Genomic DNA, 22,647 nt, shown 5'->3' on the forward strand with positions numbered 1-22,647 from the left:
TGGACAACCTTTTCCGACCACACCTCATGGCAGTGATTTTATGATAGAAGATATTTGCAGTGGGGTCTCAGGATATTTCACCTTTTTAATTATGGGTCTTTGATGGGGCTCCTGGAGGTCATCAGAGAAATTAACATTTTAATCTCAGAATCTTTCTGGCAACTGGTTTTCTCTGTTGTTTTTATCTCCCCACAATCAGTGTACCAATTTGACAACTGGTTCTGTACAAGTCTAAAAATGTTAATGTACTCACAGTTGCAACGGTGGTGCCTGAACACTACTTAGAAACTACAACTCCAGTGCTGCTTTACGCAGTTTGGGTGACGTTACAGGGGCATTTCCCGTAGTAACCTTTCCTGTCTGCCCGGTGGTGCGTTTGCGCCTCCTGCCTTGAGAGAGAGGTGAAGTGGAGTTTACTTTACGGAGTTCAAGGTTTGGTTTCGGTGTACGTCTGGAGTAAAGGGTTTTGCCGTGGCAGAAAGCCCCTTTTCACGGAGCCAAGATGCTGAACATGTGGAAGGTTAGGGAGTTGGTTGACAAAGCGTGAGTATTTCCCAACCGTATTTCGTTAATTTTGTGTTATTTGTCCCCGTAGTTTACCTGTTTGAAAGAGACACGTACCCAAAACTTTGACGTCACGTCACTCTAACAAGTTAGCTAGCTTAAATGCTACTAGCGAGTTAGTGAACTGACTTTGACAAATACTGTTTATCCTAAGAGCGAGTGCCCGTTCTCTGTCACGGGCACTTTGCTTGGTCGTTCGGCTGGCGTGAGATAACATTTACAATGTTATGAGATCACTAAGCGCATTGTTTGTGCGTTTTCTCCGACAGTGCAAGCTAACTCACTTAGCTAACAAGCTAATTATCCAGCCCGTTGGCTATTTAGCTTTAGCCGACTAGGCTAGCCAGCTAAGCTAGTTTGACAGCTCCTGTGTTGAACAATCAGCAGGGTGTGTTTAAACACTACACCTTAACACACATAACGTCCTGACACTGTCACACTGTGTTTCTGACACTGTCTAGACATATTTTTAACAGTGTAGAAATGTGTTACTCGGCGGCACGACTGTTAGGACACTTGTAGCTAAGTTTCAGTCAACGTTACAGTAGCTGTACTGAGAGTTATGTCAGTTGTTAGACTTTACACTCCTTGGCAGAATTACTGTTTGCCGTGTTCACAGTCAAATTGTTATGTTTGTCTTACACCCTGGCCGCTTGTCAAGTGGAACTAGTCTGACAACATTAACAAAGACCACCAGTGTTATCCCAAAATAATACAGTAGGACATAAAACCTCTTTTTATAGAGGCTTCTTAAAACTGAACACCAACAAACTCGATAATTCAGTCTACAATTTATAACCAGTGGTCTTATCAGTTATGTTATATCGTCATATTTCACTACACAAGATAAACTGTATAAGCTTTGTGTATATATATATATATATATATATATATATATATATATATATATATATATATATCCAAACAACAACAAGGTAAACAGAGACTTATTACTCAGTGACTAGAGATCCGTCAGTGACTTTGATAATTTAATTTAGAAGATAGTCAGGTAATTATCAGGAAAAATGAGAAGAAATGGACAAAAAAAAACATATAACATATGTACACTGTTCTTCGTACTTGTGCTCTCATGATGAGTGTTTGTGTTGTCTTTTGGCAGTGACTGTCCAAGCTTGCATGGCCAGCAGCAGTATTGTAGGAATTGAAATTATCTACCAGCCAGCTCTGGACTTTGGCAACACTTGGGCATTGTGTGCCGTTTGTTCTGCTTTGCATTCTGGTTAACTTTTAGCTGCTGACCAAGTGTGAGCATACTGTTCTGTGCTGTAGGACTGTGGTAGGCTATTGCACATTTTTTTTGTCCCTTCAAAGGTTCAGTGGCTAATTTTGCAGACGCAGACAATAGTGTATTCTTAGGTCTATCCAAGAATGCATTCCTGCTGAATGCACTTGTCTCCCTGGAGTATGACCTCCTGGAACATGGGAGACACAGGCCTAGAGACATAAAGAAGGAAAGGTGGGAGTTTCAAAGATGAAAGGAAAGGGAGTCTTCATGTTCATTTTCCTCTCTGTGGCTTTGAAACAGTTTATGATGAAAGAGCTTGTGTCTTGAGACGTTCATGTTTGTTTTGTATTGATACAAATTAGCATAATTTTCACAAAGTGTCACCAAACAGTGAGTCATTTACTTACACTGTGTGGTATGGTGCAACATTCCCTGTTGTATGATTAAGGTGAGGTTTTCTTTGAGGTAGGACATGCACACAGTGGTTTTAAATAGGTCTTGCAATGAATGAAAGCAACATGTATTATATGAAGAATAAAATCCAATGGGGTTCATGAGCTGATCTGCAAGGGAAATGTTTTGACAGGGTGTTGCAGTGCTGTATCTAACGGAAATCTGTGTGTTGGTGTGTCACTGTGAGAGTATCACAGCTTCCGTTTTATCTGGCTGATAACTGGGACAGGAGCCACCACTGTGAAGAGTTAAGATGTTGCATCACTACACCATATCCTCTATGTCTGGCTGACATTCATGCAAACATTGTGCAGTATCCCTAACATTGCTGGAGGGTATATGCAGTTAGTAACAGAGCACACAAAGTTATCAGACTTCTCAAAACTAAATGAATATAAATGAATCCTGAACTAAAAAAATGATGGCCCATTTTTTTCTTTGCCGAACACAGCTTAGGTTTTATTCCGGACTGAATCGAGTGTAATATGAAGAATATTCCCATCAGAAATCAGTTTGAAACAGAGAAGGCTTTAAGTCTCTCATGGATCTCTCAGCACATAAAGTTACCGCAACCCATGGTCCAATTTGCTGGCTGATTTGAATCTGTTGTGAAAAAGCATCTGGCATAGCAATTTTCACATACACTAAATTTTACTAAAGAGAGTTTGTTGTCGGAGTGGTAGCTATAGCCTGCAGCTTGCAGGTGTAATAGAACCCTTCTCCAGAACCACAGAGAGGGTGTACCCCAGCTAACCCTACTATAAAGTCAGTGCTGCTCTTCCAGGCCCTGTATATTTTATTGCTGATGTGGCAGCAGTGAGGGAGGGATGTGTCGCCATGTTTTGGCTGAAGCTGTGACATTATTATCTGAAATATAAATATCTTTATGGTCATGTAGTCATGTAAGAAAAAAAATCTTGTTAAATCTAATAGGAAGAAATTATAATGCACTTATTCCACTTGCCACGGAAAAATAGCAAGTGGCTTTATTCTTAGGGCAGTGAACTGAAAGTTCAGTGGATACACTTTCAGTTCACTGTAGGAATTTGATAGATAACCAGTTTCAGAAAACATATTTATGACATTTCTTTGCACAGATCAGGGAAATTCAGAATCTTTTCTACAAAGATTCTGCCAAGCAACACAACATAGTTTATGTAAAGAGACCATAATGCATTAGAAATGGTCTAGAATGTTCTCTGCTTGGAAGATCCTTTGTTCTTCTTAACACATTTAGTGGCATAGTTTGTACAGACTGGATATTAGAAGGAGATTAGTTTTCTGTCTTACTGTCTTAATAAGTGCTGGTTGTGACACTACGGAAACTGCAACAAGTGTCTGTTATCTGATTGAATAAAGAGCATTAATTGTTTTACGTTTACCTTTGTTGTTGAATCATCATGATTCTGCGTGTGTTCTCAGGCTGCCAAACTTGCCTTATTGAGTGCATGGTGCACATATGACTGTTCGTTCTGCTGTTTTTTTCCCCATAAATCCTTACGAAATATATGTTTTAATAGAAAACAAACTGTACACATGAGATTATTAGAGACCCACCAGTTATGGTGTTGGTTTCTTCTCCTTTGAGGTTCCTTTTTCTTTTGTAGTTAGTCGCTCAGAATGTCAACAGGCAAGAGTTCACCCACAGCGAGCATCCCTGTTCCACTGAAGCCATGGACCCAGATTTGCATTTCCTTGTTTAGCCCCTTGTTTTTGGCTTTGACAAGTGCTTAGGTTCAGAGCACACACACAAGCACTCCCTGTTGTCCTTTCAGCCTCTAAATGGACAAGTGAATGGGTGTGGCTATAGTGAGAGATCCTTTTATCTATTATCGTCCATGTTGTTGGTCTCAGTGGAGGCGAGATATTTTGAACGGAGATGGCGAATGCCACGTAGAATGCTTCCCATACTTGCCATAAACATGGTTTGTAAAGTGATGTTTTTTTTTTTCTACTAGAACCAACGTGGTGATGAACTACTCAGAGGTGGAGTCTAAAGTCAGAGAGGCCACGAATGACGACCCCTGGGGACCATCGGGACAACTGATGAGTGAAATCTCCAGGTAAGGACAACACACACAGGTTGTACAATATGTCCTGCTGAAAAGCACCAAAGTTGTTTGTAAATGAAATAAAACTGCAGAAAGAATATATTAAAGCCCTTTTCAACTACAGGAGTTTTTCCAGGACCTTTATCTGTAGCTCGGGAAATTCACTTTTTGATTATAGAAGCCTATTTTAGGTTTTTGTTCTTGGGTCCTGCCTACAAAAGTCCCTGTTTCTGAGGTAATGTTTTTCTGCCTGCCAGAAACTACTGAACCACAGTTGGCAGTACTAAAAACAAGCCTCACAGCTGTGGGTATGACATTCATTCAAAATGCTTCAAGCGCTGGTTTTAGCATCAGTATTAGGTCAGAGATGAGAATTTCAAATTGTTCTGTTGCTGACATTTAAACAATAATTATGTAGCTGACTAGAGACAGTGAGAGTGATAACAACTAAACATAGATTGAAACTGAACTTGGTAATAGCTTCATTTTGGTTACTTACTAAAAGCAGAGAAGGAAGCAGACGAAACAATGAGAAGATCCTTTCTATTTGAAAATCGTCTTGACCTTCAGTTCTTTTTTTTTTTTCAGACTCCGTTTGTACCTCTGTGCGTCTCTTTTCCTACATTAATTCAGATGTAACAGTCACACAGCAGTAAATCACAAAGAACAAGACAATGACCTGAACCTCCTCCAGATTTACAGTGTTGCTGTCTTGTTGCATGCAAAGTGACATAAATGGCTATCACTTTTCATTTTTTATAAGTCTGATGATTTGCCTGTTCCTCGCGGTTCTTGGGCCACAGTGGATTCATAAACACAAATATGCTGAGGGAACCTGTAGTTCCTGAAAAACATCCATAGTTTAGTTCATGGAGCTCTGTTGTTCTAGGGAGTCTTTTATCAAAGGCTGTAAAAGGACTGACTATGTAACTAATTAAAACATCTGTCAGTGAAAGGACAATGTCACCCTCTTTCTGTTTTGTGTGCTTTCAGAGCCACCTTCATGTATGAGCAGTTTCCAGAGGTGATGAACATGCTGTGGGGCCGCATGTTGAGGGACAACAAGAAGAACTGGAGGAGAGTCTACAAGGTCTGCCTCTCTCCCATACTGTTACAGCATCCCACAAACACACGAGCTGGATTGGGACATGAGGCATCAAGGCCTCAGTACAGTTTTGATTATGCCTAAAATCTGGGACCAAACCCAACTTAATCCAACGTGGATTTGGCTTGAACTAGACTCAAACTGAGACCTACTTAAAATTCTAGTAACTTTAACTTCAGACTTTCTGCTTGTTGCTTGCAGGCAGTTATCACATGTGTCAATAACAAACAGCTGGCTTTGAATAGAAACTATTACGATTTCTCACATTGTTTAACATGCTCTGAATTGAGGGGAAACAATTCTGACAAATAAAACTATGCCCATAAGCCACAGTGGGAGAAGAATCACAACTTAAATATGTACAATTGAGTCCAACAAGATCCAAGTTTAAGAATGAACGCTTACAATTACAACTGTGTCTTTTTCTCAGTCTCTGCTACTGCTGGCCCATCTAATCAGGAACGGATCAGAGAGGGTTGTTACCAGTGCCAGAGAACATCTGTATGACCTGAGATCATTAGAAAGCTACCACTTTGTAGGTAAGGTATTGTTCTGGTCTTTTCCCCTCTGTATCTCTTCTCGCCTTTATACCATCACTTTCTTCACATGTTGGAAGTGTAGTACGTAAACAGACTTGCCCAACAAAACAGTCATGATCCATCAGCGAATTGCTTTTTGTTTTTTTTTAATGGATTAGGAGAGGGTTTCTACACAGAAGGTTAGTAACAATAGCTTCAGTGTGGGCTGTAATGAATGGATGAAGGCCCTAAGAAGCTACTTATTCCACAAACCCTTAAACCACACACACACACACACATGCACACACACACACACACACTGCATTAAAGCTGCTTTCACTCTCCAAACCATTTGTGTATAGAAGATGCTGTTTACAAGCAAGAACATTTAGCTTTCTTAATACAGAGAAATTTATATTTGTTTGATGTGTGTTGTTTCAGTAAATTGTAAAGTTAATAAGAAAAAGTTGCTAATTCATTAATTATCTCCCTCCCTATGTCCCTAGATGAGAATGGGAAGGACCAGGGTGTGAATGTGCGTCAGAAGGTGAAGGAGCTGGTGGAGTTTGTCCAGGATGATGACAGGCTTAGGGAGGAACGGAAAAAGGCAAAGAAGAACAAAGACAAATACATCGGGGTATCCTCTGACAGTATGGGATACCGAAGTTACAGTAAGTCTTCAGCTGAGTGAGCAATATAAACAGACTGACAATTCAAGGGAACTTTTGAGTTTTAACTAAACTCATGTCCACTTTCTCTTGCTTCTGTCTCTTTCTCCCTCCCCCCACTTGAATTCCTCCCTCCCAGCGGGCGACAGGTACGACTCCAGTGATAGCCGGGGAAAGTGGGATGACGACTGGGACAGGAATAAAGGGCAGTTCCCTTTCAGCGAGAAGTTGGGAGAGATCAGCGACAAAATCGGCAGCACCATTGACGATACCATCAGCAGGTTTAGGAAGAAGGAAAGAGACGACTCACCAGATCGATTTAGGTAGGAAACAGATGAGTCACCATATTATATTTACACCACATTTAAGTTGAAGGCACAAACCATGTTCCAGATATAAAGAAAATAGATAAATAAACTTACCGTACCTTACCTCACCTGTTATTTTCTCCACAGTGACAACGAGGAGGACCGAGGTCGATCGTCTCACAACGGCCAGACGGGAAAAGAGTTCAAAGACGAAGAGGAGACCGTCACCACCAAGAGTGTACACATAGTCCAAGCAACAGAGACAACAGCAACACGCAAGAGAGGAGGGGTCCCGTCCAGGAAAGTCGACTTGGGGGCTGCAGCCCACTATACAGGAGACAAGAGCCCAAACACCACCAGGGAACAGGTAGCAAGAGCACGCACAAGCACATAAAATAATAAGACTTTACACATTTAGTTATGGATGCATTGTGTCCTGATCTTTTTGTAAATGTTGTGTATTCCAGCCCCAGCCAGCAGCAGCCCCGCAGCCCTCCAATACCGGCCTAGCTGACCTATTTATGGTGGACACAACACCGAGCCAGCCTGCTGCCACGGGTATAATGTCATTAAATACCCTGATGTTTTGTGAAATGCACTTACTTTTATTGCCTTACCAGGAGTTTACTAAGAAGATTGATATCAGTTGCATTTCTCTGATTTTAGCAGACAAATTGGTCCAAAACATGTTCAGCATAGCTTATCACAAAGACTGGGACCTTAGGGAAACAGCTAGTCTCTGCCCAAAAGGTGAAATATGCCTTCTAATATGTTTTGTTTACACGTTGTATATTCTTAGAAGACAAGCTAGTCAGTAGTAAATCCAGGAAACTCCACAGTGACTGCAGGACAAGGCTCTTGTTTGTGAGGACAGTGCCCAGCTGCTGAAGCTAGCTTCAGATTTTTGGGGACAGCAGGGGGAGGGAGCTGATGTATAAGAACTAAGTGCACCAGATGTTTTTGGAGCAGTCCCCGGCGAATGGAGAGGGTGGGAGCACTGAACAGATGTTTGGTCGCCTCCACCTACCCACAGCCATCACCCCTCCCCTCCCTCCAACACTTCTGACACTGAAGGAATGCTAACTATGGTAGAATGACACCTGGAGCTCGCTTGTGTAAAACTGACGTGTTTATGTCTGTCTCTCAATGCAGACCTGATCAGTGGATTTGCTGACTTCTCCGCACCTGCTGCCTCTGTCGGCCTCTCCTCAGGATCTGGTTGGTTTTTAAGACTTTCTTATTCTTTTTTTGTTAAGAGTGTGGATGTGTGTGCTGTGCTGTTGCAGCCATACTGCTAGAATATTCACAGGGATGCTAGGAGGGAGCCCTGGCCATATGGAGCCTGCTACCTGCTCTGCATAACAAGAACAGACACACATCAACTCCTGTTATGGATGACAAGGAGACAGGGACAGAGGAAGACATTGGTGGGGGTGGAGGAAGCTGAGTGAGATTGAGAGAGAGAGGGAGAGAGACAACAAGCTGGGCCAGTTCAATGAAAATTTAAAATGTGGCACCAGTGGTCACTGAGAATGCCCTGGATAAAGCTAAACTGGCCTCAGTGAAGACTCAGCTGTTTATTCGTAATTGCTGTGACAGGTTCAAATTTGCTTGCGTGACCTTTATCGGCTGAATCTTGAAATTATTTACACACTTACAATACAAACATTGCTGTGTGGATGGCAACATTCAAACATTTCCAACACCTCTGTCTTCTTTCTCGTTGCAACAGCACCTGCCTCGAACAGTAATGGAGACTTTGGAGAGTGGAACGCCTTCCCCGGAGGTCAGATGCCAGCATCCGCTCAGGCTGCCGACACCAGCAGAAATGACCTTTTTGGAGCCATGACAGCAGGTCCTGGCGCTGCCGCTGCCCCGGCACCCGCCCCAGTCTCTGCTCCAGGCGCTGGTCCTGCCTCAGCAGACCTGTTTGACCTGATGGGGCCAACTCAGTCCCTCACCTCCTCCCAGAGCCTCAACTTTAGCATGAGCAGCACACAGAGCATGAGCAGCACAGTCCTGCCCCAGTCTAGGTCACAGGTATGCATGATTGCACTCATATACACACACGCATTCTTTTTTAAATAATTTATCAATATACATGTCATTACACGACAGACGAAGGAGGAATAAATGATCCAGGTGGAAGCAAAATTCAGCAGGAAAATATCCATAAAATATCTTTCTGATTTTATGTTTAATGGGTAGTGAGCTAGACAGCTACATTTGATGGCTGTTATCAATATTATATAAGCAGTGTTAAAATAATATTTTTTTATATTACAGATATATGTGTTAGACAGTATTATAATAATACTGCATATAATTTTGATAAAAATCACTTAATGATTAAAAAAACAATTTGTCATCATAGTTTACCAGTTGACTATTTTAGAGATGCTGCAAAATGTTTACGTGTTTATAGAGATATTGGAGCTGAATTAGATCACTTTCCTCACATTCTCGCCCTCTGCAGTGGCTACAGGACTTGGCTCATTCCAGAGCCTGTGTGCGTGTGTGTGTGTGTGTGTGTGTGTGTGTGTGTGTGAGTGTGAGAAAAACAATTCTTACGGTGCACTGGTTTTGTTTTGAATAGACTTAATTGACATTGTCAACCAGGACGACACTGACCCAAAGAGCCATTACAAGCCAATCAGTATTACTCAATAGCAGAGTATAATTACTGTCCCCAGTGGTGGAAAATATAGCAGTTAGTGTACCAGATGAATCGATGAATGATTTATTAGTTAAAAAAATACTATGGTTAGAGGCTTTAAAAACTTTATTATTACCCCGTTTGCACTGACCAGTAAAACCAGTGAAGTTCTAGAGGTTCTGATTTCCTGTTGACAATTAAATGTGAGTGCTATTAGTAATATATGGGCATATAAAGAGAAACTTCCCATTATTTCATGCATGAAGTCGCATAAAGATACACGTCAAACAGAGGTGACAAATCCTATAAGTAGCCTTGTAGTCCAGCACAGAGGCTTTCATATTTCACACACATACTCCCAATTCAAACTGCTTGTAGACCACATCAGTCACTTATGTGTGTGTGATAGAGACATAACTCTTGTGATTGAAAGATGGAGGACACGCATGATGGTGGAGGGTTAACATGCAGCCTCACCAGATGCTCATCCCCCCCAGAGACCGCCCACTACCACCCACTCCTCCTGTTACTGACACACAGAATGAGAAGAATCGGGCTTGAGTTACAAAAACAATAAAACCCCAACACAAGCCTGCATATGTCGACGTTATTTCCATGTTAAAAGGTTGTTGACCTACTTAAAAAAAAAATAAAAACTCATTCTCCCTCTTACGCTCGTTACTTGCTATGGTGTGTTTTAATGAGTTCAGAGACAGTAGAGTCTCTGACTCCTCTGACAGTATCAGGGTTAAGTGGGTCAGGCTTATAGTTTAAGGCCTTGAACTATGACAAAAACTGTATCTCTTCATCCTGTATTGCAGTGTTGGAGCTTTCATGTACCTTCTCATTTCATATTTCTGTGATTTAATTATGGCTCAGTTGTCTCCCTGACACTGTATTTGTGCTTGTGTGCATCTTTGTGTTTTACCAGCCCCTCCAAAACATGGGGGGTCCACTTCATCCGCAGTCCGTGCAGCCCCTCCAGCCCCTCCAGCCTGTGCAACAGGGAGTGGCCTCTCAAGGACCCGGAACCAAAGCGTCCCTCCCTTCCACCTGGTCAGACCACTCTGTTAACATCAGCCTGGACTTCCTGAGTCCAGGCATGCAGCCCCCCAAGCCTAGCCAGCCCAGCCTGAACACCCTCCAACAAGGTCAGAGGAATAGTAGATCTGACATGAATAGTGTCAGTGTAACCAGGCTTTGTCCACCCTCTTTGTCAAAGTGTACTTTAAATTAGTTTTTAATGCATTGAGTTTGTTCTGTCTTTTCCAGGTAACCAGCCCAACATGCTCTCCCAAGGAATGTCCGCCATGAGCCTTGGACCTACAACAGTCAGGCCGCCTGTAAATCCTGTTATGCACCCTGGCGCTGGCATGGGAATGGGCATGGGGATGGGTATGGCCCCTAACCAGGGCATGATGGGGATGGGCATGAACATGGGGATGCCACAGGGAGGTATGACCATGGGGATGCCCGGTGCTATGGGGATGGGAATGGGGATGAACCCTGCCATGGTCCAACAGCCCAAACACGATGCCTTTGCTGACTTTGGCAACTTTGGAAAATGATGGAGCTGGAGATCAAAGATTATCAGGAGGAGTGGTGTCAGTCTCCCCCTCTCTCTCTCTCTCTCTCTCTCTCACTCTCTCTCTCTCTCTCCGTCCATTGGTGAAGGATTGTTATGAGCTGCAAACAAAGAGTACTTGAATAATGTCAACTATCATAATACCAACACCCTGCAATCTCCTTATTTTTTAAAAGTAACACCATGTAGTGATACAGATCTAAATGAATGTGTGTGTGTTGTTTGAACCAATGATCTGCGTGGTCTGGGGTGGTGGTCAGACAAACACACTGATTAGCGTGCCTTGTTGGTTAGTTATGAGTCAGTGAGAAGAAGGACGTGTGTGCCACCGTGAGAACGTCAGGGGGATTTGCTTTATAACCTCAATCAAGTCAAATCACCAGGATAGCAAAAACATATCTATCAGTAGCTGCATAATTTTTTTTTGAGATTCCTTCTCAGTAACTTTACGGAATGATGAGTTTGGATAACCTGATCAGCCATTTTTAACTTTCTAATGTACATTTAAGAATGTCAAGTTACCTCTTTTTTTTTTTGTCCTCGCTCTTCCTTTGACCTGTAAATAGAAATCTGGAGCCCTTACAAATAAGTTATGAAGTTTCTATAGAAGAGGCGGTGACAATGTGAGGAGTTGTATCATACAGACCAAATCTGATATGACTTCAGACCTATAACAAAGCACATTGACACCTTCTCTTTGTACATAAGTGTCCACACGCTCCAGATGTGGCCTGTCAGTGCTACAGTTAAAAGTAATGAACGAGTGTTTGGAGTAAAAACTGCTGATCAGTTTTAGTTTCTCCTTCAACCGACCATCTTTTGTGGCCTTTCTTATTAGTATATATGTCGATATATTTTACTTACGACAAATATTATAATCAGTTTGCATCCAAATGAGATAATCAGTAGATAGAAAGAGCCTCACACGGGGGTTGAGGGCTCTTTATTACAGCACAGAGTGCCTGAAAGACCTTTGCCTTTCCTCTTCTGTTAACCTCTTTGAAGGAGACAATGTGACTGTGCAGTGTTGAGGACAGCTACCAGAACGGAGCTTCTGTGCGATGTACAAACGTGTTCGTACTTACGCCTCAAGCTAAGCGTACTGTCTGTACAGATATCAGATGCAGTTCATGTAATTATTTCACTCATTCCCTGTTTTGTTTGTCCCGTGAACCTTTTTATTGTTTCCACTCTGTCTGGGCCAGTGATAACTTCAGGTCTTTTAAAAAAAACGCCAAGATGAAAATACTTCAGACAGCACCTCAAGTGCTGATGCAGACTGTTATTAAGATTGCATTGTGCATCTGTCTGTTGTCTGTTAACATATTCAGCAGTGCGTCTTGGTAAATGCTGCCTTCTCACCTTCCATCTCGCCTTCTTCTTCTAACACCATTAAAAATAGCAATCTTGAAAATGTTGTTTCTGTCATAAACATCATTAAGTCCAAGTCTGCATGTATTGCGACTCATCAGGTACAGAAAACTGTGCGGGTGCGGTTTGTTCGCACCCAGTACGTGACGCTGGTTTGATGAGGATCGTGTTGTGGGGTAGCGGATAATGAAGAATCCCATTCAGCTGTACAGCAGCTACGTGATCTGCGAGATGTACGAAACATTGCTCTTCAGTGGTTCAAGTGCCTGTCGATGGTTGCCTCCTGACCCTTGTAATGAGTGATTGATGATAAGTAAATCTTGGCTGCCTGACATATTTGGTATGTCAACGATGAGATAAATAATTCACTGACCAGAGGAGAAGGCAGTGGATTCTGTAGCCCCAGGAGGATTGACGCTGTGCTTTCCGACTCTCCCAAGGGCTCAAGAGGCTGAGCACACTAACACAGAGTAGCCTTGCATTGGAGTCTGAAGCATTAAAATGACCAAAATCTGTTTGCTGTTTTTTCTAAAATATCTCAGTAGAGACTGTTATATGCATTTTTTTTTTAACGTCAAATCATTTTGATCTTCTCTAAAATGGGATTGTTACTGAAACACTAGTATATGCAAATGTAAAAAAAAAAGAAAATCCTTTGAGAGAAATGAAATTTTGCATTATTCCCATTTTGATTTGATTTACACATCGAGATCCTTTATCTACAACATTAAACAGTTGATTGAAATCTGTTAATGGTGTGTGTTATTTGGTGTGCTGTGTCATTAGCCTCATTCAAAAGAGCTTCAAGCAGCAAAAGTGAAGCCACTGCGCTCGACTTTCAAATTACATTTAGTTGATGCGAGTTTGTTAACTTCGTTGTTCGAGGTAATAAGGGCCTTCAATAAAAATGTGCATTATATTAATAAGGCTGAACGCCAACGGAGCAAGTGCAGGGAGTGTAAACTTATTCATGTAACAATACATAAATAAGCATGTTTATGCTTTTCTATGCAGGTTCCGGTGTTTAACAGCAAACGGGAGAACTGAAGTAGCATCACTGGAGTAAGGTCAGGTGTCTGATTCTTATTGTGACAGCTGCAGTGGTTGAATGCAACAGATATTTAGATCTTTGTTGATTTAAGTTTCCATGTAACAGCACATATTAGTAGCATAGTGATTTTTTTAAAAAGCTATCATGTTTTATTTAAAGAACTTAATCATTTGAGTCCTTGATGCTTTCTCCCAGATAGAAGGACGGTCTGATTACTTTGATAATACACTCAGGAGAAAGACTGTAATTGTGGCCTTTCTCATACTGTATCAACGTTTGTTAGAACACACTTTTGTGACAAACACGACTAAAGCACAGCTTGCATTAAACAATTGACCCCATTTTCTGTCTCTGGAGAGGACTGGTAAATGGGCTATACTAATAATATTCTGATACATTATATGAAAAGTTACAGTATATAGACGAACAACAGCTACAGTTCAGCTACTGACAGAATTTGCCCTATTTGTGGCATAAAATACGTAAAAAGAGGGTCAATTAAACTCTCTGAAGTCAAATGAAGACAAACTAAAATAAGAAGGTGTAACTCAAAAACTCTTGACGCAGGCCTAGGAACATTATGGCGACATACAATCATTCTGTGCCACTCATCCAAAAGTAACCCCTGCCATTTAAAAAGGAAAGAAAAAAAAATAGCAACATCTTTACAACTTCCATGAGATGCAGTAAATTGTGCTTTTATGGGTAATGTGCCCATTAAAGAGTAAAAGCAATCTGAGACGTCAAGAAAAATGACAGCTTTTGAGTGCCATCTGCAATCTCTAGCTTCACAAACTCAATTATTCATAATGCATTTATGAAGTCCGCTGAGACTGCGCTGTCATTCCTGTTCAAACTAACGGGGAAAAGCAACATAAAGGGACAAGCTCTTTGAGACAATGGCCGTGCAGATGGCACTAATGTGTTTATGCTGCCACCTGCTGGGTAATAACCCCAACACAGACACGGTTATTAATGCTGTGGCAGAGGAGTGTCAAAATAAATTTTCTTTAGTGGCTGACAGACAAAAGAAAACAAGACAAGAAATGACTATAATTAGAACTGAGAAGCTTTTATTTCTCAAAATGAAGATGATTTCTCTGGTGGGCACAGAGAAACCTCCATATCAATATGATATAACAGTAATGTTCGTTTGATTCTTCCGAATCTAATTAAATCATAGAGATCTCTCCGGCACCTCATATACACACGTCTTTTATTACATATGGTCAGTGTAAAAAAATAACACTTAAATTCAAATGTATCTGTACAGCACGTTAGCTGAAGATATAATGTTTTGTCCAGGGTAAATATCAAACAGAAGACAAAAATCAGAGTGGCTGTGGGTTAACCAGGATAACGCTCTCACCCCGGATGAAAAGCTGGTTGATGTGGCGTGTATGGACCTTGCCGTACTTCTGGGAGTTGTTCTTCTGACGGGCTTCTGAGCCGTGAGACTTTACCGAGACCTTGTGTTTGTCCTGTTTTGGTTCAACAATGTCTGACGGCATGGACTCTGTCCTGCTTGCCCCTCTTGTGCTAGTAGGGTGAGAAGACCGGCTTTTTTCAGTAGTTTGCTCGCCGGCTTGCTCCTTGGCTTCGTGCTTCTTTGCTTGCTCATCGCCTCCTGAGCTTTCCTGAAGCTTTAGCTTCTCAAAGAGCTGCACAAAGAATTAAGATTTGTGGATAAAACTTCTTCTACAGTTCGAATTTCATTAAATCAAATCCCATTAAGACCATAAATCATGGGATTTTTTCAGCCACAATCATTCAACATATTTACATTCTGTAATTATGTAAACTGGAACCGTTTTAAATACTTCAGGGAATAATGGAACAAAGAGGAGCAGCCATTGAAAGATGAAAAATTGCCAATGACCAGTTCAATCAACCAGGACCGAAAACTTAAGGATCATAACTTTAACTATCACTGAGTAGGAAACATATGTCAGTCAGATATACATCGAAAACTAGCACATACCCGTGAGATAGTGAGGGCTTTCTCGTGGTAGAATGCCTCTCCAAGCAGAGGCTCTCTGTATGTCTCATCTACATCTACCATTGCCTGACAAAGAGACAGAAAAACAAACATCACATTCATGTATGTATTATGTATTCGAAGTATGTTGTGAATTGTTTCTGATTCAACACGTAGCAGCTGTCAAGAAAAAAAGTCCAATGAGAAATCGTGGGTGGGAAAACAACTCACCATGTTCCAAAACTTGTCAAAGGCCACGACGAAGCCAGAGCACACTCCCCTCAGTCCCTTGAAGGTCCTGATGTGAACTTTGACCCTTATCCTCTCCTCAACGCATCGGTACAGCTCACCCAAAGGACTGCCTTTACTTACTGAAGACACATGGCAGACAGGTTACACAAATGTTAGACGCACAACATCTTAAAAAAAAAACAAATGAGGGAATACTTAAGCAGCCCTTAAATTTACAGAACTATGACCAAGGTGTGTACCAAGTGGGACGTTTTTCAGTTGAATAACAAACTTTTCAGTCTTCCTTTTTTTTCCAATAATACTTTATAATACTGTTATTGCTTTTATCTGTAAGTTGTTGTAGTTTGTCAACTGACATATGCACCTATACCTCTGTTGTGTGACATTGTGTTATTGTCTTCTTGGCTTCATGGTTCTAATTTTGGGCAATTATTCTTTGGTTAGAAAAATATGAAAGGCTTAGTTTTGCATTTGAAGACGAGAACATAAATATATGAGAGGAGGCCAATTATCAGTTTTATATCAATAGTATAATGGAATTATTTTTTGAGAGGCTTTGGGCGTCACAGTGCAACTTCTGTGCAGATGCAGAAGCTGCACCACATGAAGCAGCGGTGTAGTAGTAGTGGGTATTGAACCTACGGGGCATCCTTGTAAGGACATTTTTCTGGGGCTTCTGCCGCCTCCTCCTCCGCGGCGCGCCGCTGCTCTCCCCCTCCTCTGTCTGGGGCAGCGGGTTATTCACCATGAGCTTCTTCAGCCTCTCGATGCGCTCCGGGTCCGCCACGCCTTTCATCGCCTTTAGCCGCTTCTTCTCCACATTCTCGGGTTTGGCTCTGCCCCGGCCGCCCTTCAGGAAGCTCTCGTACTCTGCCACATTGTTAAAGCATTTGACGTTTGGAAAAGGAAGCGCCACGGTGGGAGAGTACAGGGCAAAGAGAGGGTCAAACTTCTCAGAGCACACATCTGTTTTTTCTGCGTCATCGTCCCCGGCTTTACTGTCTCCCCCCGGACCCTGCTCCGGGACCGGTGGTGTACTTGAACCGGCTGCCGGTATCGTCTCGTCACTGCCTGCTTTTCTCTCTCTCTCCTCCATGTTTGAAACGACCGCAGACTACCGCACGGTGAAGCGAGGGATCTTGGGAAACTTGTTGTCGTCGGTTGAAGTTGAGGTATCACTCTGCACCTATTTCAAGGCATGCTTAAACATCAAATACCCGAACCAGCCAGGCAAATTACACATTTCAGCCCCGGTAGTGTTGTTTTTGTATGTGTGCTTATTTTTTGGTTTAATAACAGAAATCCCTTTAAAAAATCTACGAAATCCCTAAGGAAAGAGATTAGCCTGCAACTGTACTACAAATTCCGCAAGAGGTGTTTCCGGAACCTTTTACTCATAAACGATCTTTGGTTGTACTCTTCTCCTTTTACCACAAGATGGCGCTGAAACACAGACAATGTTTAAAGCTTCAATGAAATGTGTTCGCCTTAATAAATTATCCCACGCAGCAGCACAGTTGATATATGATGCTGGATGTTTGTTTTAAGTGGGTCAGCAGGCAACAAAGAACAATGAACTGTTTGTTTTCAGTTAATTGTTAACTGTTCATTTCAGGCTTGTGCTTGTACGGAACCCTTGTTCGTTGTGTTTGCGGTACCACTACGACAGCGTTCGTTGACGGACTGTACACAATTCAACGTGTGGTGTAGCGTGAAAACGAAAACTGCTTTCGAAAAATGTTCATAGCAGTTAAAAACATGATTTTGTTACCTTACTAAATTAAATGTTGGCGTTTCTGTAATCAACAAAATAAATATTAGCGCACGAAGTTAACGGGTTTCCAAGAAGTAGCTAACGTGAAGGTGAAGAGGACTAGCCCCATTTGACATTCATGTGTGAGTACCAGCGCTTATATTGCAAGAGAGAAGATAAACATGAACATTAATTATTCCACAATCATCCCCATCATTAGACAGATCTGTTTTAAATTGGCTTTGATGTCAAAATAAAGCCGGTATGTTTAAAAATATAACCACCTTTGCTCATTGCTCTTCCCCATCAGGAGAACCCTCATGCTGATTGGAAAGGTCTGCAGATTTGTTGGAAGTGTCAGATCTTGCGTTGTCCAACCCTTGGCTCGCCTCTTTACCTCCAGCAACATGGCAAAGAGCAAGTTTGAGTATGTCCGCAACTTTGAGACAGATGACACTTGTTTACGAAACTGCTACATAGTTGTGAGACTGGATGGTCGAAACTTCCACAGGTTAGTTTCAAATCTTTTCAAGGTACACACAGCACGAGTGGTGCTGGAAAGCAACAGACTGATGCACAATTTGAAATCATGCTGCTGTTTTGAATTTCCTTTTGCATTTTGTGGCAGGTTTGCAGAGCAGCACAAGTTCACAAAGCCGAATGATAACCGAGCCTTGGGCTTGATGAGCAGGAGCGCCCGCTCTGTGATGGAGGAACTAGAGGATATTGTCATTGCTTATGGTCAAAGTGATGAGTTCAGCTTTGTTTTCAAGAGGAGCTCTACTTGGTTTAAGAGGAGAGCCAGGTAGGAGAAGAGTAATGTCATTCTCACACATGGTTTCATGTATTGTTGCACTTTATCTGACTTCAGTTCTCCTTTTTTTTCTTCCTGCAGTAAGCTCATGACCCATGTGGCCTCCCAGTTCTCCTCCTCCTATGTGTTTTACTGGAAGGAGTTTTTCGGGGACCAGCCCCTCCTGTATCCCCCAAGCTTTGATGGACGTGTGATCCTGTATCCTAGCAACCGTAACCTCAGAGATTACCTCAGCTGGAGGCAAGCAGATTGTGAGTACACGCAGTGCTCCAGCTGTTTTACAAACCACATATTTGACTTCTAGATGAATTTGTCCATTAAATTTCTGAGTGTCAAATATGCCAGACTTTCTTCATGTTTTTGTGTCTTCCAGGTCACATAAATAATTTGTACAACACAGTGTTTTGGGCATTAGTACAGAAGGGAGGACTCAGCACAGCTCAGGCAGAGGATCGCTTAAAGGTGTGAGTGAAACACAGTCTAAAATGAATGACTTATTATGTGTTTGTAAAAGTACTTCTATACATTTTGTTTGCATAACTGTCTTTAAGACAAGAATTTGCTGTGTTACCAACAAGATGTGGTTCTGAATGTTGGGGGAGGGTGGATGTATGTATACTTCTTTCTTTTTCTCAGCAGGGATAAACATAAACACGCTGTGGTTTGTAATACTACAAATGAGTAGACATGATGATCAAAATTTTAGGAACCAATGCATCTAGTGCAACAGAAATAGTAACATCTTTGTATAGAACCTCAGGTCTGTCGCAGTTTGTGGCAGCTGCCACTGACTGACACAGCTGTTCACAGGAAGTCTCTTCATTCTCCAGTGAGCTGCGAGGGAAACTGATGATGTGATGACAGCTGACGAGTTGTGGAAATGTTTGTTCTGGCTGCATGTTCGGCCAAAAAATGAGTCATTCACAGCCCATCAAACCTTTGTGCTTCCTAGTTCCTTTACCACTTGAAAACATTTCTTTGTAAAAAAACTGGACAAATCAAAGAAGGCAGAGATCACCTCCCTTACAGGTCACAGCATCAGTGGATTTCCTAATTCAAACAACTAATCAACAATAGACAGGGTTGTTCGGTCATTTTAATGATGTTTTTTGTTGTTTTTTTTTTTAGTGGATGTGAATTTTAGGAAGTTGTAATCTGCACACCCAGTGAGGCATCTGTTGTGTTTATTTTATTTTTGTAATATTTGCACGCATCTCTCTTACTGTGTGTCTTTCCCCTTTTCAGGGAACATTAGCTGCAGATAAAAATGAGATCCTATTCTCGGAGTTTGACATCAACTACAACAATGAATCTGACCTCCACAGGAAAGGCACCACTCTCATCTGGCAAAAGGTGTGCTACTTAAAAGAGTCTGCACGATCGTTTACAGAGAATTTCACTTCAAGACTCCTGCTCTGTCAGATGCCTTTGGTTTTCAGTGTGTGGTTTTAAATTTCTACATCTCCTGTCTCAGCTGTTTCCTCTGTGATGTCTTACATTGTTCCTGGCGTGTCTTTTGTGTCTGAACATGTAGGATTTTGAGGAAAATGAGACAAATGCACCTCTCAAAACTTTGGCTGCAATTTTATGGAGAATTTATCTTTTTTTGTGTGCATCTCTTCCTGTTTGCTCGACAAACACCAGCAGAAAATTCTGAGTCTAGAAGCAGTTTTGTGCACTGTTTGCCTGAAAGCCAAACTTTACATTTACTATTGCTTATTTAGGAAGATTCTGCCATAGAACTACTCAACAGCTGCGTGCCCACACTGCATCTTCACCTTTGAGCATCTGTAGAGTTCACCAGTTAACACACTGTATCCCCAAACCGGAAATGAAGCATAAAAATGACATTTTGTTACATCCTGGAACTATTTCTTGGCCTCGACATAGTGTGGCATCACTTTTCTCATTTAACTCATATCTCGCACGTCCCAAAATGTCAAACTACTCCTTTCTGTTACATTTAATTGTATTAATCACATTCCTCATTCTCTGTGTCCAGCAAGATGAAACTGTCACTAAACGCATGAAGCTCCCAAATGAAGAGGAGACGGACGTAGCTGTGACTCGCAGCAGGAAGAGGGTGCAGGCCTGCCACTGCGACATTATAGGAGACCAGTTCTGGGAGGAGCACCCAAACATCCTGGAAGACGATAACTGCTAACAGCTCCTCCTCCTGCTGCAGGAGGACAACTCTGAACTCACTCTGGTGCATAATGGTTGAAGTAGACCCATGTAAGCAGTGACTTTAAATGCTCAGCCACAGCTGGATATTAGCCCTGAATCTTAGAAGCCCTGAAAGCCTTGAAAGAGCTTTTTCTGAGACTGGAGCCTTTGATGATTGACTTTGTACAATTACTGTCTCACAGCCGAAAGATAATCTGACTTCCCTGTATTACACTTCTGTCACAATCCTCCCCTGAAAGTGAGAAATTCTCTGTCTGTCTGTTTGTCATGTTCAAAGGGAAGCAGATCATTTCATAATCTTTTGTAGCAGTGGGTACTGAGGACATTCACAGCAGTTTGTAGTCTCACACTGACACAGACATCTGCCCACTCTTCTGTGTCCTAGTCTGCTGCATCTTCTAAGGTTGCTTTCCAAAAATATATCCTCGTTTGATATCATGACTGGCATTTAGAATACTACCTTTACTAGATCTTTCAGCATGTTTAACATGATTCCTCCTGGCCCACCGCTTTTTCTGCAGAGGGGTTTTCATCTGTGCGTGGGCGTTTTGAGTCTCAACTATCCTTTTTTTTTTTTTTTTTTTTCCAGGGAGCAGAGTTCCCAGCGTTTGAATTTTAACGATTCAGGATGCCTGTTTGCAAAGTGCTCAATATCACTTAGAGTTTATAGTAAGGAAGAGCACGTTGGAGGTAGAAATGAGCAGAGTAAGGCAGAAACCAATACCCTGGCAGTAACGAGCAGCCTTGTCTTGCAGCCAGGACACCATTTAGAGATGTGAATGGATTCATTGGCCCGCACTGTCATCAGTGCCAAGAATACCTCACACACCCTGCGTACACTCTATCCTTCTGACATGTTCTCCGTGGCATATTTATCATCACACTTATAAATGACCGGCTCAGTATGAATGGCTGCTGGAAGCTTGAAGTGGAACTGTATTTTGTTACTGTAGTAGGCTCGGTTACTGGCAGGTATTAGAGTTGTATTTTTGGTTCTGTGACCTTGTTAAAAGCATGAAGCTACTGTACTTTATGTAACCAGGATTCTGCTCCTCTGTTATCATTTGGAATCAAATACATTCTGAGTTAAAGATTTCTTTTTTTTTTTTTTACATAGCACTTTAATTAAGTAAGATATACAAAAGCACTGTTATAATAACAGAGGTGGCTCTTTTCTTGATGGCATAAACCAGCTTTATGCTTAGATCCGTTCTCTTGGGCCACTGCCAAGCTCAACACTTACAGTGACTCAACATATGGCTTCATAGAGCAGACGAAATCCTAGAAACCAGAGCGTGTGGCAAGTTGTGCGGTTATTTAAAGACAGCATGTGTTTACATGCAGGGCCTATAATTAAGCCTACTGGGCTACTGGTTGGAAACTATAGAGGAAATAATCTACACAACCTCACTGTACTTTATTAGCTTTTTTAAACGATTTATTCTCTGTTCTAATTGGTTACGTATCCGTATAAACCATATCCACATAATATTGTTCAGTCTGCAGTAACAATCAACCGAGACAGGAAAAAAATGTCAGCCTCAGAGATGGTGTGAATTTCTGACAGAGACAATATCTCAAACTTGTTGAGAAAAAAAAAACACTGAGGTGTCGACGAACCAGTGTTAACATGGCAGCAAAGCCACAGTTGCAGCTATTTAAAATCCATTATACACGACTACAGTGGACTCAGCAACTTTAAAAGGAGACATCCACCCTTGGGTCTGTTTTCACTTGTTAAAGAGCCACTTTAAATACATATTATATAGCAAGAGTAGCTAATTAAGGCAATTTAAATTGTAACTACAAGTCTAGCAGTTGTGATAACCATCCTGGAACAATGGGAACTTTTTCTGTTTTCTCATTTTGCCTGCATTGTGTGAATGCAGTGTTACTTCCATCAATTTTACACATTAAAAACAGGTCTAATAGTCACAAAGGATAACTTATCTCAGCCCAGGCTTCAAAACTACAAAGCTTTCATACAAACTGGAGGTACTGGAGTCTAAAAGATGTTGATATTACTCAGGAAATCAGGGTTTAACAAATTTAATTAAGTAATTAAACTAAATTGAATTAATTAGCAT

The 22,647-nt window shown here is 41.6% G+C and overlaps 3 protein-coding genes across 6 annotated transcripts; 2 read left to right on the forward strand and 1 right to left on the reverse strand.

The window, feature by feature from the left end:
* Nucleotides 1-380: 380 nt before the first annotated feature.
* Nucleotides 381-13,231, forward strand: clint1a (clathrin interactor 1a). Of its 2 annotated transcripts, none has more exons than XM_041048124.1 (12): nt 381-543; nt 4,222-4,326; nt 5,308-5,404; nt 5,850-5,958; nt 6,444-6,608; nt 6,745-6,928; nt 7,061-7,280; nt 7,381-7,471; nt 8,066-8,131; nt 8,643-8,953; nt 10,501-10,720; nt 10,842-13,231. In XM_041048124.1, exons 1-12 carry the CDS (start codon nt 503-505, stop codon nt 11,135-11,137), a joined length of 1,905 nt encoding a protein of 634 aa, XP_040904058.1. In that variant the 5' UTR covers nt 381-502; the 3' UTR covers nt 11,138-13,231. The 2 variants fall into 2 exon arrangements, with proteins under 2 accessions (XP_040904058.1, XP_040904059.1); XM_041048125.1 differs by having other exon boundaries at nt 8,646-8,953.
* A 1,407-nt stretch (nt 13,232-14,638) lies between these two features.
* On the reverse strand, nt 14,639-16,902 carry lsm11 (LSM11, U7 small nuclear RNA associated). Its single transcript, XM_041048856.1, has 4 exons — nt 16,449-16,902; nt 15,786-15,925; nt 15,558-15,641; nt 14,639-15,237 (listed from the first exon to the last, which is right to left on the reverse strand). Exons 1-4 carry the CDS (start codon nt 16,900-16,902, stop codon nt 14,908-14,910), a joined length of 1,008 nt encoding a protein of 335 aa, XP_040904790.1. The 3' UTR covers nt 14,639-14,907.
* Nucleotides 16,864-21,692, forward strand: thg1l (tRNA-histidine guanylyltransferase 1-like). Of its 3 annotated transcripts, none has more exons than XM_041048858.1 (7): nt 16,864-16,978; nt 17,870-18,070; nt 18,188-18,364; nt 18,455-18,624; nt 18,747-18,835; nt 19,619-19,726; nt 20,376-21,692. In XM_041048858.1, the coding sequence occupies exons 2-7, from the start codon at nt 17,880-17,882 to the stop codon at nt 20,535-20,537; spliced, it is 897 nt and encodes a 298-aa protein (XP_040904792.1). In that variant the 5' UTR covers nt 16,864-16,978; nt 17,870-17,879; the 3' UTR covers nt 20,538-21,692. The 3 variants fall into 3 exon arrangements, with proteins under 3 accessions (XP_040904792.1, XP_040904791.1, XP_040904793.1); XM_041048857.1 differs by lacking the exon at nt 16,864-16,978 and adding an exon at nt 17,168-17,702; XM_041048859.1 differs by lacking the exons at nt 16,864-16,978; nt 17,870-18,070 and having other exon boundaries at nt 18,298-18,380; nt 18,551-18,624.
* Nucleotides 21,693-22,647: the final 955 nt, after the last annotated feature.

This window comes from Toxotes jaculatrix, chromosome 10, assembly GCF_017976425.1.
Source record: "Toxotes jaculatrix isolate fToxJac2 chromosome 10, fToxJac2.pri, whole genome shotgun sequence".
Classification (NCBI taxonomy): Eukaryota; Metazoa; Chordata; class Actinopteri; family Toxotidae; genus Toxotes; species Toxotes jaculatrix.